The sequence below is a fragment of the Malus domestica genome, chromosome 09, assembly GCF_042453785.1.
Source record: "Malus domestica chromosome 09, GDT2T_hap1".
NCBI classification, from domain to species: Eukaryota; Viridiplantae; Streptophyta; class Magnoliopsida; order Rosales; family Rosaceae; genus Malus; species Malus domestica.
The window spans coordinates 29,034,974-29,050,844 of NC_091669.1; the positions used below are offsets into that span (position 1 = coordinate 29,034,974).

Sequence of the window (15,871 nt, forward strand, 5' to 3'; positions counted from 1 at the left end):
ACTTGCACACGATCACCATTCACCACCACACACATTCATGGAAAATTAAAAAAAATAAAATCAATAATTTTCACCATTTCTATTTTTGTGCATGACGACTACTGACGGCAATTTTCACGAGTTTAGGTCCGGTTTGAAGGACAAAAAAATGGGAACGAGGTTTGCAGAAATTTTAACCTTTAACCCGAACCCGATCCATTTGGAGTGTGTGTGTGTATATATATATATATATATATTTTTTTTTTTTTTAAGAACATATTGATTCATGTTTTGAAAATTTTATAATCATATGGAAGATTTATTTATTTCTAAATCGAAATAGGTTAGATTTATTTTTAAATGAGAAATCTTATATTTGAATTTTGTGAATAAAACATTAAATGTGAGACTCGTCTCCACATTAAGCTGAAAAAAATTAAGTGCGATAACAATATATCTTTTTTTGGTCAAATGATATTATCTCATTCATCTTGCAATCTACAGTGAGCCCTTAATTGAGACGGAATTGTTATTCTTGTTTATCATTTTAAACGTTTATAATTTTTTAGATATAATCCAAAAAATTAAACGGTTGAGATTATGAAATTAGTAAATAGGGCAAGAATTTATTTTGCATTCTAGTTGGTCTGAGCTAGTAGCAGGAGAGTATCTCGTTGATTCGTTATCAACAACAAACAGCAATGGCGATTCTCAACTCTTATCTCTCAGTGACGTCCACAGCCACACCCATCTCCCCAGACTCAGCAACTCCATCCGTACCCGACCCGAGGCAGACCAAGATCCTATTGCCCAAGAAGAAGCCTATGAAATGGTCCACCGGGGTCGCTCCCGGCGATTACGGCGGACCTCCGACCACCACCAAGCTCCGCAAGTACTGGGGCGGCGAGGATGACCCTCTCACCTCTGACGATTTCATTTGGAACAGAGAATTCATGGACCGCATGAAAAAACTCATTCAGGAACCCAATTCTTCCATTCAATCCACTCCTGTCAAGGTTCCAACTTATTTCTAATCTTTTCCTTTTCATCACTTGATTAATTTATTTTCTGGGTTTCTCACATTTTAGTGTTTATTTTGTGATTCATTGATTTGGTGGTTTAATTGGGTAATTTGATTAGATAGTAAATGTTGATTGTTTGAGTCGTTGGAGAGTAATGGTGTTGGAGCAGAAAAATTTGGTTCCTCTAATCCTCCAACAAGTAAATCTTGTAACCATGTTGAGAAGCCCACAACACCACCATCTTCGCTCGCCATCAATGAGGAAGGAGGGGACCTGCAAGAAAACACTCCGATGCTCAAGTCTTTATTTGTCCAGAATGCTTAAAATATAGAACGATCTTATGCCTCTCTTTTCTCCATCTTTTTCCCCCCGTTCTGATGGGATTCTAGGCCTTTTATAGGCATAAAAAGCTTGGACTCCCAGTCCTATTATCTCACTCCATGTTCTTTAGTAGTGCATGATTCATGTTGCTTTATTTTAGCCCCACTCCCTTGTTTTTAATCATTTTTATTTCAATTTTGATTTTTTGAGCTGCTTTTTTAACTTAAAGTAGTTACCAAACAAGTTTTCATTAACTAACCGGTAATCAATTAGACGAGCCTTCGTTGGTTTGGCAGTTTGGCGTCCTTGTTGTTACTTAGAAGTTGGGTTGGGTTCCGTTTTGGTTAATGAATAGCTAGAAGGAAAGAAAGAAAAGGAGTCACTGCATTATTAGCCATCTTGATTCCTCGAACAAGATTTTTAATCAAAAGAGAGTTTTGGTGAAAGTCATGTGGACCTTTTATTTGTGAATGTTTTCTGTGGTTTTGTTGTGTGATGAAGCGTGTTTTGTCATGTAAACAGGAGAAGCCTTCCGGGTTTCTCAGCATAAATAGAGTCATGAGCCTTGACAGGTTTGTAACTTCTCACTAGTAGGTTTAATTCTTTATATTTCCTCAAACAAAAAATTGTTTTAAAGCTTGATTGAATTGTTGGCACACAGTTTAGATGTTGATTTGAGCAAACAACTCACTGCTGCTCCTGCCCAGCCCAAGTTGGAACCGCAAGTTGAGGCTCCGGCTAAAGTATGATAAACCTCTGTAGTTTTCAATCCTAGTACTTTAATTCAGGGTAGTTTTCATTTATGATTTTCATTTTCCAAAATGTAATGATTGTCAGAGTGCCAGCGGTACTGCTATCAAATGGAAATTGGCACCAACACGGCGTGAACAAGATAAGTGGGATAGAGCAACTAAGGCTGCAACTGGAGGCAGTGTAAGTCAGATGTTCCTCAGTAACTAGATGTCACTTTGATTTCCACCCACTTGGTTATCTTTGTCATGGACTTTTCAGCTTATATATGCAAACTCCACTTCACATACTTTCAACCAAATGTTACTTTGAATGGTGCTTCTTCTTTCTGTGCTTCTCACTTAGATCTAACCTGCAGGAAGTGATGTTTCGGGAATTAAGGCGTTCTCGGGAGGACCCAAAAGTAGTAGCTGAGCAGTATAGGAAGCAGTATTTTAGGGTACTTATCTACACTACCAGTCTACCATATTTTCATCTCATTGTTTAGATACATGCTCTCGTGGTTCTACTAGAATTAAAAATGGATGACATTCATTTTCCTATTGCAGTTAAAGAAAAGGTTGCAATTCCTTACACTGGGTATAGGCGGTGTTGGATTAGTCTCAGCCTATGTTTCATATTCCCCTGAAATTACAGCTAGGTATGAACATTTGAGGTTCTATTTGTTTTTATCTAAAATCTAAGGTCGTGCCACCCCACATCTCATTTGTCATATTTTCCCTTGTTGCAAGAAAATTAGTGAACTCCGTGGGGAACGTCTTAAACTTTGAGAAAATCTTCTTCTATGTGCTTTGTTCTTTTCTTTTCTTCTCTGTCCCCTAAAAGCTTTTATGGCAGTTCTACATTTATATTGTATGTAGGCACTAGGCAACCTATGTTTACAAAAGTTTTACGATAAAGTAATATCTAACCTTAATTATGTTATAAACTACATTTATATTATATATAGGCACTAGGCAACCTATGATTTAATGCCAAATCCAACAAATTATGTAGTGTAAAATAAATTTTCACGAGGGAATTTTGTCAATTGACATTTGAGATGGTACATATGGGTTAAGCGTATTAGATTTACTTGCATGTTGCATACTTAATTGGATGCTAAAGTGCATTAAAAGAAACTCCATGATTTCACCTTTAGGATAACTGGATAAGTGATGACAATGATGCTTAAGCTTTTGAGCATTTGTAAGGTACAATATGAGTCCATACTTCTCCTTTGTTCAAGCAGTGGAATATCTCCTGCCTGTTTATTTGTGAGGATTTTCCTGCCTATTTCATTTATGAGTATGCAACCAAGTGTCGGTCTGGTAATGGTACTTACCTTGTTAATTCTAGGGAAATTCACTAGTGAAGGGTAGTTGTTTCGACATTTACTGTCTCAGGACATCTGATGGAGTTCTATATTAATTTTGTACACACTATAATTTATTCATGGCATTTGATCCTCATAAATCTCATATAAATTCAGCTACAGTGTTGGGTTGCTTGGTTCTATAGTTTACATGCGTATGCTGGGGAGTAGCGTGGATTCCATGGCAGATGGAGCAAGGGGACTTCTCAAGTATGTAACAAATTACTATTGCCTGATGTAAATGCGTCAGCTGTTTGTTTTGTACAGAGCACATATTGACGAGGGGTTTGATATGCTATTTATTATTTTCTTTGAATACATACACACATACATCAAGATGTATGGAAAATTCACACACTGAATAACAACTAGCTAGTTTCCCTGATTTGTTATGAGCTTACAACTTACAAAATACGAATCGTTTTCTTAAACTTTCAATCTTTAGTTCTAAATTCACACTGCATGTTGATCAAGTGAATTATCCTTACATATTCGTAAATATCGGTTGAAAAATTGGTGTGTCAGTTCAGAGCAGTCTGAAGGATATAGAATGTGGGAGGCTAACTAGAGGTTGTGACATTATGGGCCACCCACATCAAGATACTGTATATGCTTACGTATGCTGTTTTAAAAGAAAAAGGAAATAATGTCATTTAACATTTTGTAATCTTAATGCAGGGGAGCGATTGGGCAACCCAGGCTATTGGTTCCTGTTGTATTAGTCATGATATTTAACAGATGGAATGGGTAAGTATCTGCACTTACATGTCCCTCTTGGAATGTAACAGTACTCGTTTTCTTGTGTTGATCGATACTTCTACAGATGATTTCTGAAAGTTCTTTTCAAATACTTTTCAATCTTATATGAATAAGTGTACGGTCAAATAAATATCAAATAACTATTCACGATTATGCGATTTGCGGGTCATTGTGGATATGGATTCTGGGGATGTGGCTGAAAACAACATATTCAATTCATCACCATTTTTCTTTGCCTAACAAGGTTGAGTTTGGGTGCAGGATCGTCGTTCCACAATATGGGTTTATGCACCTGGAATTGATACCAATGCTGGTGGGATTCTTCACATACAAGGTTGCTACTTTTATCCAAGCTATTGAGGAAGCACTTCCTGCAGTTGAGAAAGAGACATAAGTTTAAGATAGACCTCTTCACAAATCAGCAGAGGATTCGGGTGATGGTTGTGATGCAGCAGGTGCAGAGGTTTGTTTTGAATTTCAATTTTCTCCAGTTAGTCAGCATACTTTATCTTTTGATTGAAATATAACGAAACGATACTAAACTGGTTTATATGAAACTATGCTGCAAAATTTGAGATTTGAATCGGACATTTTTCTTCAATTTATTTGATATTCTCATATAATTGATAAACTTTACTCAACTGAACAAATCCAGTCCCTTGAAATCAATTGAAAGCAACTACATTTGAATTACGCTGGGTGGGGTGGTACCGTATTTTCAAGTTATACAGTTTACTTTCTTCTTTCTCTATCTATTATCGGTTTAGTCGTTTATTTTCATGGGTTGCAGATAATCGGTTGCACTTGTTGACAAGTTGCTTGGAAGTGAAGCTATGCGCAGCGAATTAAAAGGAATTATTAACTCATTTTTTCTGTTGATTTTCTTATGTATTATATGAATATTGTAAAGGAAAGAAATATAATACAATTCTCTACGATTTTGCCTCTGTTTTTGTTTCTATTGGACGAATGTGCAGAAAATGTTGTACCATTGGAGCTAAAATCCTAATCACGCGAAAAGCCTCGACTTTGGTTTAAACTTTATCCAAGTCCATTTCCATCTATTTAGAGAAATAAATACTGGAAAAATAATAGATAATGTTTCTTGACTACGCTTCATTAGGACGCACAAGGGCAATGAGGTGGTCCAAGTAACATCACTCTATGTTGTCCTTAATTCTTAAGCACTCACTTGTGCTACAGTCTAGTGTTATTCTTATTCATTCGTAAATGTGAGATAATAAATATGAATCTCGTAAATAACGAGTTGTAGGTCAATTTATTCCCCTCCACTTTTTTTAAGTAGATCGATCACTTTAGTTGCTTAAATAGTTGCCAAGGAGGAAGGAGAATTAATGAGAATCAAACTCACATCAAAGTATATAAGTATGATTACTTTCCGTTACTCGTGGCATAAAGCGTCATTTACGTTTCCCTCCGCCTCTTAGTTCGGCATCGAAAGTACAAAAACACGATCCGGCCTTTTAGTTCGGCATACATGTGCCTTTCTTCGACTCTTAACGGTCAACTATATATCGATCATGTTGTATTAATCCAAATATATATATATGCTTGAGGTGTTTTAAGTACAAAGTCAATGGCCCTCTCGAAACCTTGTAGCTTTAGATGGGTGCTATATTGATGCCATACAACACGTGGCTACTTGCTATTGGTTGAAAAGTACGATAGTTGCAAAGTAATTTCTTGCTTCAAGTTATGGTTTTTCCCATCTGATCTGTAACCTGCATATGTGACATTATTTAGAAGCAAGTTAAAGTCGGTGCACGAAATCTTAAACTATGACCATAATAATGCGATTATTAAGAGGAAGAGGAATCATATATAAACTCATAGTACGGTCAATATAATCATACACACACACACACACATACAGTTTATAGAGATTTGTTCAAGCATTTGAAAGAGCAAAATGACGGTACGTAAGACGACCTCTTGTCAGTGTTTATTTCTCCTTTTTGGTACAAGTGATATTACTGTTCTAATATACATTGTTTGTATGCGTGTTTTGATGCGTACTTTTAGGCATTTCTCTTTTCGTTAAGTCTGTTAGGTGATCAAAACTTTAGGTTTGAATTGCCCAAATCAATTTCCCAAGGTTTTGTATTTCGTAATTAACACCAGCAGACAACTACTTGACATTGAACTTTATATATGTTCTGATATATGTAAGTTAATGTTCATAATATGATGCTTCTCAGACGACGATAGAGATTAGTGTTCACATCGATTGCCCGGGGTGTGAGAGCAAGGTTAGAAATGCACTGCAAAAGCTAAAAGGTATATTTGTTACCACCAACTTCATGACTACAATAATAACAGACTATTTTTCTCATTTCCCGTGAATTTGTACCTCAATTCCGATTTGTTGTCTAAACTTTTACTTTGGCTAATTTTTTTTCCTAAACTATTATAAACGACCAATTTCCAACCACTATGTTTAATTACTCATATTCGATCGAGCTTTTAATCTTGAAAAGTCACATGCATGTCATTAGATGTTTTTCGATTTCCTTTCTTAGTTTAACTTTGATCTCTTGAAATTTATTTGATTCATTTTAAGAAATTTTTTTATGGAATGGCCAACGAGGGTTGGTTGATTTGGTAAAGATCGTTTTCTTTGCTAGACCAAGGCTTAGGTTTGAGTCACCTTGCTGGCAATCTCTCTTGGTGTATACCCTGACCCTGAGATGGAGTAGCTTCCCCTCCCTCATAATTTTTTGAAACAAAACAAATTTGATGGAATGAGGGTAGACATGACAGAAATGAAGCAATTGGCTATTTATGGGAGAAATTAACCAAAATACAAGTTTTGGGGGTAAATCGTAAAAATATACAAGTTCATGGAAGAAAGAGCGAAACGCCTCTCTCTCTCAAATTGGAAGCTGTTATACATTTATTATCTTTTGGTTTTAATTATTACCTAGCTAGCTATTTAATTATCTAGGTTTTGCATGCTCGATTATTTTCAATAGGTGTGGACAACGTTGACATAGACATGGCCATGCAAAAGGTGACGATCACTGGATGGGCTGACCAGAAGAAGGTTCTGAGGATAGTCCGGAAGACTGGTCGGAGGGCTGAGCTGTGGCAGCAACCCCCTTTTGATTCAGAATACAACTTCGATACAGACCAATATTACAGTCAACAACAATGTAATGGCTCTGCACCTCAGCCTTCCTCATCTTACAACTACTACAAGCATGGTTACGACGGTCCTTCGAATTATCATGCTTATTATTCTCAGAATTCTGCAAATTCCAGTTCTTATGGATATCAAACCACTGCGGCCTTTAGCGATGAGAACCCTCATGCTTGTTCTATGATGTGAAATAAACTTCCTTTTTTCATATAATGGAAACAATTACCTTTTGGATATCTGACTGCTACTTGCAAGTAAATTTCATGATAAAATACTTTCAATAAATTTGTTTGCTTCTATAAGAAATAGATTAATTATTAAAGTCGTTTTTCTTTCATATTTATCATTATTGCATTAATAGGAAAATCATATTCAAATATAGGATTTGGCTATAATGCTTACATGTATTTAATATAATTACTATTTCGAATGTCAAATGGTGATTATATTAATACATTTTTTTCTTATTATACTATTGATCCTAAAAACTACTTAGCCTATGTGGCGCGCAAGCCGAGTACTTAATAAGCTAACTACGTCCTTCGGTTGAATACGGGGCGTGCCAACTCGTCGGCCGAGCTCAGCTGGGGAATAAAATATGTGTTGATGTGGTGTTGGGCACGCTGCTGACTTCTGTGTCTTGCGCTTGCGGCCGAGGAAGAAACTCGTCTCTGCCTTTGAGTTCTAGAGCCTAAAGACAAGGCAACTAGTTTCGTTGGAGTTCACGAATCATCGGCACTAGGTTCGGTCTTTGTAATTATATTTGTGAAAATATAAGTATTCTGAACTGGTACCAGATTGTACGGACACAAATACTCAAAAAAGATAAGTGTCTTGCTTGTAAATGTGATTTGGCCGTTTGAATGCTGAACTCTAAAATGTACTTGCGAATATCCAATCATAAAATAAAATCGGCTCTCAATGTGCCGAGCCTGGTAACACCTCACATCACCGAGAATGCTGATGAGATGACCTCTTCCAACAAGGATTCGGAAATCCTCGTTGATCGAGACTTGGATAGATAACCAGTCGGTCTCAAAGTAGTGTTGTTTATCCAAAATAAAGGTGTTCCTCGGTCGGTTGATTAGGCTCCAGTAGCGTGTTGACTTGAAGGGGCTTTGAATGATGCACTCCCCTCTTTATTTATAGTAGTAATTTTCCTAATGACTGAGGTAAGATTTCACTTGGACTAGAACTCCTCAACCCAATATGATTAGGTTTCTGAACCAAGCTCTTTAATCATTCAGATTCAATCCCTTGATTCTCAGCATCTTTTTTTATTCGGAGCATCCTTAACTTTGGAAGGATTCTTATTGCACTAGGATTCGATTACTTCACCCTTATCCAGGCTAAACCATCTTCTGATAAGATTTAGCCAAACTCTATTGGACTCGGCACATGGCAAGCCCACTCATCACCTCCGGTTTTCTCCTTATTCTCGCTACATCCTGAAGAGGTGATGCGAAAATTAACTTAACACACAAATTAAACCCTCTTGTTGTCAATTGCAGTAAAGAATGTAAGTATGGATCGTTCTAGGCCGGGGATTAGGAGAGATTGCTAAAACACTTGAAACTGACTTAAAACGTAAAATTAAGTTTAAAACACCAAACTAGACTCAAAAGATGCAATACAAACTAAAATGACTCAAAACAAGCTAAAAACGCTCAAATCTGCCTAAAAACACAAACTTGGCAGATTTGAACTCTAACACACTTTTGGGACACCTAAAAACACAAATCAAAATAGATTTTGTGACTAATAAAACACTTTAAAGTAAAGGGGGTTTTGGTTTTGACGAATTTGAAAACAAAACAAATAAATTAAAGAACTAATGAAATCTGCACGAATTTGAGTAAATTGAAAGGATGGAAGGCTAGCTAGGAGGTTCTTCTCCACACATGACATACTTGCACATAAACCAATTTTCAGTTGTTCTTTCGATCAATCATGAAACTCAACACCCCAGGTTAATTAAGTTCGCTTAAATTAACCTTTAAGTTCTCCTTAAGTTATTGAATTGGATGGGAAAGTGCATACAACAATTCAAGCATTCTTCAAAAGTTCTTTACGTGAACAGTACAATAAAGATACAATCAAAGATCATTAAGCATTATGAAAACTATAAGTATTGACGAGGCATTCGTTACTATGATGAGCATGAAACTCCTGCCAAGAATTTATTTAACGCGATCGTTTATAAGCGACCTCTACTACTTGTGAATATAAGTTTGTAACTATTAGGTGAAACTCCCTTTTACTCTAGCATCATATTCATGCATGCAAACTAAGTGTGCACTCTTAATAAACATACATGAATAAGTTATAAATCAAGCAGTTAAACAAATTGAATTCACAACTTATGAAATCATAACTGAATGTAATCAAATCATATTGTAAGCATGAACATGGTTTCGAATTCCTCCCTAGCTAAGGGGGGTTTAGTTCCTCATACTTATAAAGCAAAGATAAACAAATTTAGACATTGAAAACAAAAGAAAGAAAACACCTAAAAACGCTCCAACAATCCAACTTGAATGGCAAGCACGTCCAAGGGTCCTCCTTCTTCTCTTTGTTGCGGCACAAGGTGTGGTTTGATGGATGAGTGGTAAATTATGGTGGTGGATGGATATAGGTGAGTTATGGTGAAGGGTGGATGGGTGGATTGTGTTCTCCTCTGGTTTTCTTTCCCTTTGTTATGGTGAAGGGTGGATGTATTTATAGGCTAGGGAGAGGACCACCATCTAATTAAGGTGGTAGTGATGAGTGTTGTGGTAATGAGTGGATGTAATGGGTGTAGTGGATGGATGTTTGGTAATGAGTGGATATAATGGGTGTAGTGGATGGGTGTTTATAGTTGTAGGTCAACACACTTGCACACACACATGCTGATATCTAGCCTTATAATCTTCAAAAACGTCCATCCTCATGTCTCCATGCTTGTACTATCCAATATTGGCCCAAAAATGCTCCAAAGTGCTCCAAATAGTATTTTGTTATTTGAACCTACAAACACACGAAAATAGCTTAAAATACTAAATAACTAGAATTAAACTAGGTAAATGCCAAGAAACAAGCTCACTAAGTTGCATAAATATGCTTCTATCAAGAGGTCGAAAAAAACAAAATGTGAGTGAATCATTTTTATCACGTCAAAATCATTCAAATATAATAACCCCTACTTTGAAATCGTATATATAGTGAGAACAACATATGGTATAGTACTATAGCAAGCAGGTAAAGTGGCGTATCTAGCATATACTAGCAAACTCTAGCTTGAACTAGAACAGAAAATGTACCTGCAATAAATAATACGGTGGCAGCCAGCTGTAGGATATGTATGATAACCATGTGGTGAAAATAAATCACCAATGATCTCAAGATATCATCTAAGTTAGGATAAGTATAGGCCTCGTCAAAGGCTAACATGTATAATATGCATCAACATAGGTATATATATAGTAGAAACATTTAATTTTTTCGAAAGGGTCCACTCACAGGTAAGCAAAGTGTCTCTCGTCAATAGGTTCCTTCCCTATACTCACTTTATCCTCAATAAGACCTGTGATTGTAATATAAAGCTAAGTTAAGCTTTAATTCACATTATGTGGAAAATCATCCAAAACTACCATTTAGGTAAATGAATTTGCACAAACGGAGTGCGCCACTTGATTCAGAACACTGAAAAACTTTGGGTTGGGTCTCGGGTCCTGCACGCGCCACCAAGGTGGTGCGAGCAGTCATGTGTTGGGAACACACATTGCCGTACGGTCGCCATCGCTAGCTAACGCGCCGCCCTACTCATTGCTGCAGCTCGATGTGTAAGGACTGCACTTGCCATCGCCGTAGCAACGCGCCGGTACGGTGGGAGTTTAAGGGATTTAACTGAATATACCTACTCCGTTGGGAGATTCCGTTAATGTTAATGGAATATTAGCTTCTACCGTTAAAGTTAACGGTTACTGTCGCTGGTCATCGTCGCGATCGCCGGAGCCTCGCCGGAAACTACATAGAAAATCCAGAACGTCGTCAGGGCTTCCCAAGCTCGATTTCAACGATTTTTATAATCCAAAACCAACCAAAACACGAATTAAGGCCTAGGGAATTACCTAGACCCAGATATGGACCAATGGAGGTTAAATCCGTCTCAGATTCAAAGGAACTTGTCCGGAGTTACCTTGCCGGATTCTGGAAAAATGCACCAAACACATGCATGCATTAAAACAGAGATTTCCAGCCCGATTTTTAATTTAAAACCCCTCAAAATAGGATTAAGAACTTAATGGACCTCGAACTCGTCGGGGTTCGTCCATTTCCGCTCGTCGGATTCTGGGAAATGAAAACAGAGTGCATGCAAAGGATACAACAAAAATTTACATCCCAAAACCTCATCAATCTTGTCCCAGCCGCCTTCGAGATCAACGGTTTTCACCGGAGTTCGTCGCCGGACTGGTTATGCATGCACAGAGAGTTATCGACGCTAGTTCCTTCGATTTTCCAACCCAAGAACACATCCTCAACACGGAGATAACTCAGATATTCAAAGATTGGAAGGAAGACCTCACTTGAGTTCAAGTTTGAGAGCTCAAGCTCTCGGATTTAATGGCAGAGCACCCTACGTTGCTCTAATTATGCATGCGAGGACATTGCTGGGTTTCCTCGTGTCCGAATGATTCCAAATACATAATTTTCAAGGTTGATTTCACAAGGTTTTGAAGTGGAGTGAAGGGAATAGCTCTCGGAGCTACATAGATAGAGAGAGTGAGAGAGTTTAGGGAGAGAGAGGTTTGCAGAAATGAGAAGGAAAGAGAGAGACAGAGTGGGTATAATCACACTCAAAAAACAATTATTTTAAGTTGAAATTACAGATTTGCCACTCCATTAATTACGAATCATAAATAAGCCTTGGGGTGGAAAAAAAATACCGAATATCCCAAACCAAATCGAAAAGTTCCTGAAACCGAACCGAAAAAATACCAAACCGAAATTTTCGGTATGGGAATCGGTCTCAAGTTTTCGTTTTTTTGGTAATCCCGAACTGAATCGAAATTAAAAATATAATTTTTTTAATTTTTTAATATATATTTGGAATTGTAACAGTTGTCGGATTCGGTTGAGATTTAATCTCAACCATTGAATAGAAATCAAACCTACACCGAGTACACTCTCTGTCTCCGTCTCTCGACATTCAATCACTCTCTCTCGCAGCTCGCCTCAGACTGAAACCCTTACCTTACCAGAAAACATCTCGCTAATTTGTCTCTCCGTTTTCGAATCCGGCCACACAAGTGACTCACCTGAGTCACATCTCTCTCAACTATCACCTTTCTGATCTCTTTCTCAATCTCTCTCGACTTCTCATCCCTCACAGTGGAGGAGCCTTCCTTCACGAATCACGGCCACCGGCGCTACTCTCTTTCTCAGTCTCTCAGTCTCTCTCAATTCCAATCATCCAGTGCACTATGCAACGATTCTCCCCCAAATCAGGTAAATTTTAGAATTAATTTAGGGTTTGAATTTTAATTTAGGGTTAGAATTTGAGATTAGGGTTTGTGAAATTTAGCACTTGGAAGATAAAGTATACTGCATACTGAGGGTTTAGGGGTTGAATTGGTGGTTGGAATTCGAGATTAGGGTTTCTCTTCTATCACAGACTCACAATTGAAGCATAAATTTGTTACGGGCTGATAGTTGATAGTTATTGCAATAATTGCAGCTGCTGAAATGAATTTCGAGAGTTTGTGTTAATTGATGAATGGAGTTCAGAATTAACCGTGAGATTTTGGGATGTTTGTAATGCAGCACCATAAATGTATTTACAGTTTGTTTAGCGGTTCATTTAGATGTGTTTTTGAGTACTAATTACTATATGAGTGCTAAACCACAACCACTAGCTTAATTACCTGTTCATGGTATTCAAATCTTGTTAGATACTTGGAAGACTAATGCCAAAACTTGTGATTATGTTAAACCGTGTTCATATAATATATATGAAGATTTAGAACTGATGAACTGTCAAATCCACATAATTGCACATCATTAGGTTAAGGAATCTTCAATTGCAATGCTAGATCATATATCTTTCCTAGGTTGTTTTGTTATTGTTTTTGACCAGGCAGAATTGGGAGTCTGGTAGAAAACGTCTTTGCCTCATCGAATTCAACACTTCACTTCTTTGAAGTGCTTTACGTATCGACTATTTGAGAAAGTGGTGGTTTTACCAGAGTGTTTGGGAAACATTACACTCCCTATATAAACAGTACGGTATAAAAACCTTTAATGCCGAAAGCTTGTCTACATTCATAGGATGTTGTTATTGCATTTTGTTTACTCTATAGTTTCTATTTGTAACATTAGAATGTTTTTGTGATAATAGTATTTCTTATTTTGCTTAAAATGTATTTGTTTCTTACTGAAAATATATACACAAGTTGCAACAGTCGCTTTGATATTTGAAGTACAAAGAAGTGCTTGGTCAGAAGCGAGAAAGGAGGAAGCACGCAAGCAAGAACTGGAAGTATTGTGGCAATACAGTCAATGTGTTAATTTGCATTTGTATGCTAATGGAGTTGAAAGAAAATGGTAGCTCTTTATCCTGGTATTGAACTATCTGAGCAAACTGCCATCTTTGGTTTTATTTTCATTAGTGTAGTGAAAGAAAAACATCTGAAATTTCTGAGCAAACTTCTGCATGCAAGTATTTGTAAGTACATATTTGCTTTATTCTGCCTTCTTGAAGTTCATGTTGGTGTAGTTCAGAAGCCCAAAAGCTCAAAATTATTTCGGGACTCCCGAAATCCTGAAACTATTTCGGGATTCTCGAAAATTGGGATTCCCAAAAATTTGGTTTGGGATCGGTCTTGAAATTGGGAATCCCGAAAACTTCGGTTTGAGAATTGAGACAAGGGTTCCGAACCGAAACCAGAAGCTTTCGAGGCTTCAATTCGTATTTCGCTTTCGACGTTAAACTACAACAACAACAACAACAACAAAGCCTTTTCCCACTAAGTGGGGTCGGCTATATGAATCCTAGAACGCCATTGCGCTCGATTTTGTGTCATGTCCTCCGTTAGATCCAAGGACTCAAGTCTTTTCTTAGGGTCTCTTCCAAAGTTTTCCTAGGTCTTCCTCTACCTTCGTTCTGGATTCATTTTCATAAGGATTCGACGTGATCATGGAGTGCCGGCTGTCGACTACCTGACGCCCTCCCCCTCCTCCTTTATCCGGGCTTAGGACCGGCAATGTAAGATAAACTTACACGGCGGAGTTTTGGCACTCCCCCTCCTCCTTTCGACGTTAAACTAACGTACAAAAATGAAATTATGACACTTAAGAAAGTATAAGGACTTTAATCTCGAGACAAGGCTCAATAATTGATTAAGACACCCATTCACGGGCAAAATAGTCATTTCACATGTCTTGCGAGTAAGATACAATATTTTAAGAAACTGGTTGTAACATCAGAAGATCCCTCACTACAAAAAAAATAATTTTGCAAAGAACAAATTTAGTCATGCAAACAGAGATTTTGTCGTCCTAGGTTTTGCCCGACAAAACTTCGTTGTGCCAAGTTCTTCGCACAAAACTCGTTGTGCAAAATTTGCCCGACTAAATTTAGAAACTATCAAGCAATAATACTTTGCCTGATAGACATTTCGACAACTCTTCCATCGAGCAAATTGCATTAACCAACTTTGCTCGATGAACTTTACATGGCCGACTAAAATATTTCATCGGCCAAAGTTTTAATTTAACAAAAAAATAATAACAAAATATTACATGGCCACTAATTGGAGACACAATTTAGGTAAATGATTTACAAACTCTTTTTATCTCATTGTAGTAATATCTCTGTTTTTCGAGCCACATAATTATATATGTCAACAGTGAATCAAAATACATAAACGAGTAAACAAGTCCAAATGACATAAAATAAGTGTGAAAATCAAATAAGCGATCAACTAATTCATAGTCTATATCTTCTCTCGTCCGCAATCACGAAGTTAGCTGAACACTCCACAAACACGATTAAAGGAATCGTCCAAAAAGCAAAACACGATTAAATGAATAAAATAAAAAATATCATAGCTCAAAACCGTGCAACAAAAAATAATATATTAAACTAAAGAATTCAACAATAAAATAAACCATTAGACTTTTGTTTGGGAAGTACAACCTGCACTAATGTTCATAGTTTAGGCGTTTAGTGAAGTAACTTTCCGTGACATCAATGTATATAATATGAGTTCTTTAACTTGAAGTCAATATCATATCAGAACATTTTTTTGGTCAAGAAGATGTAGAGCAACGCCTATATCTCTTCTCTATATAAAACGTGGAAAGTTGTCTTACCATTTCAGTATTACCTACTCATCAATTCTCTTACCTTATCAAATCTTGTCTGATTCCATACCAGTTTCCTTGGAGTGTATTAACAAACAGCTATGCAGATTATGCTTCAGTTTGGGCTTGACCCTCATGTTAGGGGATTGGTAAGCGACTTCTCGTAGTCTTCACGGTGCAGCA

General features: G+C 37.1%; 2 protein-coding genes across 4 annotated transcripts; both read left to right on the forward strand.

The window, feature by feature from the left end:
* The first annotated feature begins 257 nt into the window (after positions 1-257).
* On the forward strand, positions 258-5,132 carry LOC103426099 (protein CONSERVED ONLY IN THE GREEN LINEAGE 160, chloroplastic-like). 3 transcript variants are annotated; one of them, XM_029108482.2, is made up of 10 exons: positions 258-995; positions 1,845-1,894; positions 1,984-2,065; positions 2,160-2,255; positions 2,431-2,511; positions 2,621-2,712; positions 3,544-3,636; positions 4,105-4,173; positions 4,447-4,648; positions 4,976-5,132. In XM_029108482.2, the coding sequence occupies exons 1-9, from the start codon at positions 681-683 to the stop codon at positions 4,577-4,579; spliced, it is 1,011 nt and encodes a 336-aa protein (XP_028964315.2). In that variant the 5' UTR covers positions 258-680; the 3' UTR covers positions 4,580-4,648; positions 4,976-5,132. The 3 variants fall into 3 exon arrangements, with proteins under 3 accessions (XP_028964315.2, XP_028964316.2, XP_028964317.2); XM_029108483.2 differs by having other exon boundaries at positions 464-995; positions 4,447-4,640; XM_029108484.2 differs by having other exon boundaries at positions 513-995; positions 3,550-3,636.
* Positions 5,133-5,998: 866 nt separating this feature from the next.
* On the forward strand, positions 5,999-7,651 carry LOC103405543 (heavy metal-associated isoprenylated plant protein 28-like). The gene is made up of 3 exons (XM_008344556.4): positions 5,999-6,121; positions 6,405-6,483; positions 7,179-7,651. The coding sequence occupies exons 1-3, from the start codon at positions 6,116-6,118 to the stop codon at positions 7,532-7,534; spliced, it is 441 nt and encodes a 146-aa protein (XP_008342778.1). The 5' UTR covers positions 5,999-6,115; the 3' UTR covers positions 7,535-7,651.
* The last annotated feature ends 8,220 nt before the right edge of the window (positions 7,652-15,871 follow it).

Bases quoted from the DNA above. Each gene is read 5' to 3' on its own strand.
- LOC103426099 (XM_029108482.2), top strand. From the start codon at position 681: ATGGCGATTCTCAACTCTTATCTCTCAGTGACGTCCACAGCCACACCC. The intron at 2,066-2,159 runs GTATGATAAACC...AATGATTGTCAG, and splicing joins AAGTTGAGGCTCCGGCTAAA to AGTGCCAGCGGTACTGCTAT. The intron at 2,256-2,430 runs GTAAGTCAGATG...TCTAACCTGCAG, and splicing joins AGGCTGCAACTGGAGGCAGT to GAAGTGATGTTTCGGGAATT.
- LOC103405543 (XM_008344556.4), top strand. The intron at 6,484-7,178 runs GTATATTTGTTA...TATTTTCAATAG, and splicing joins TGCACTGCAAAAGCTAAAAG to GTGTGGACAACGTTGACATA.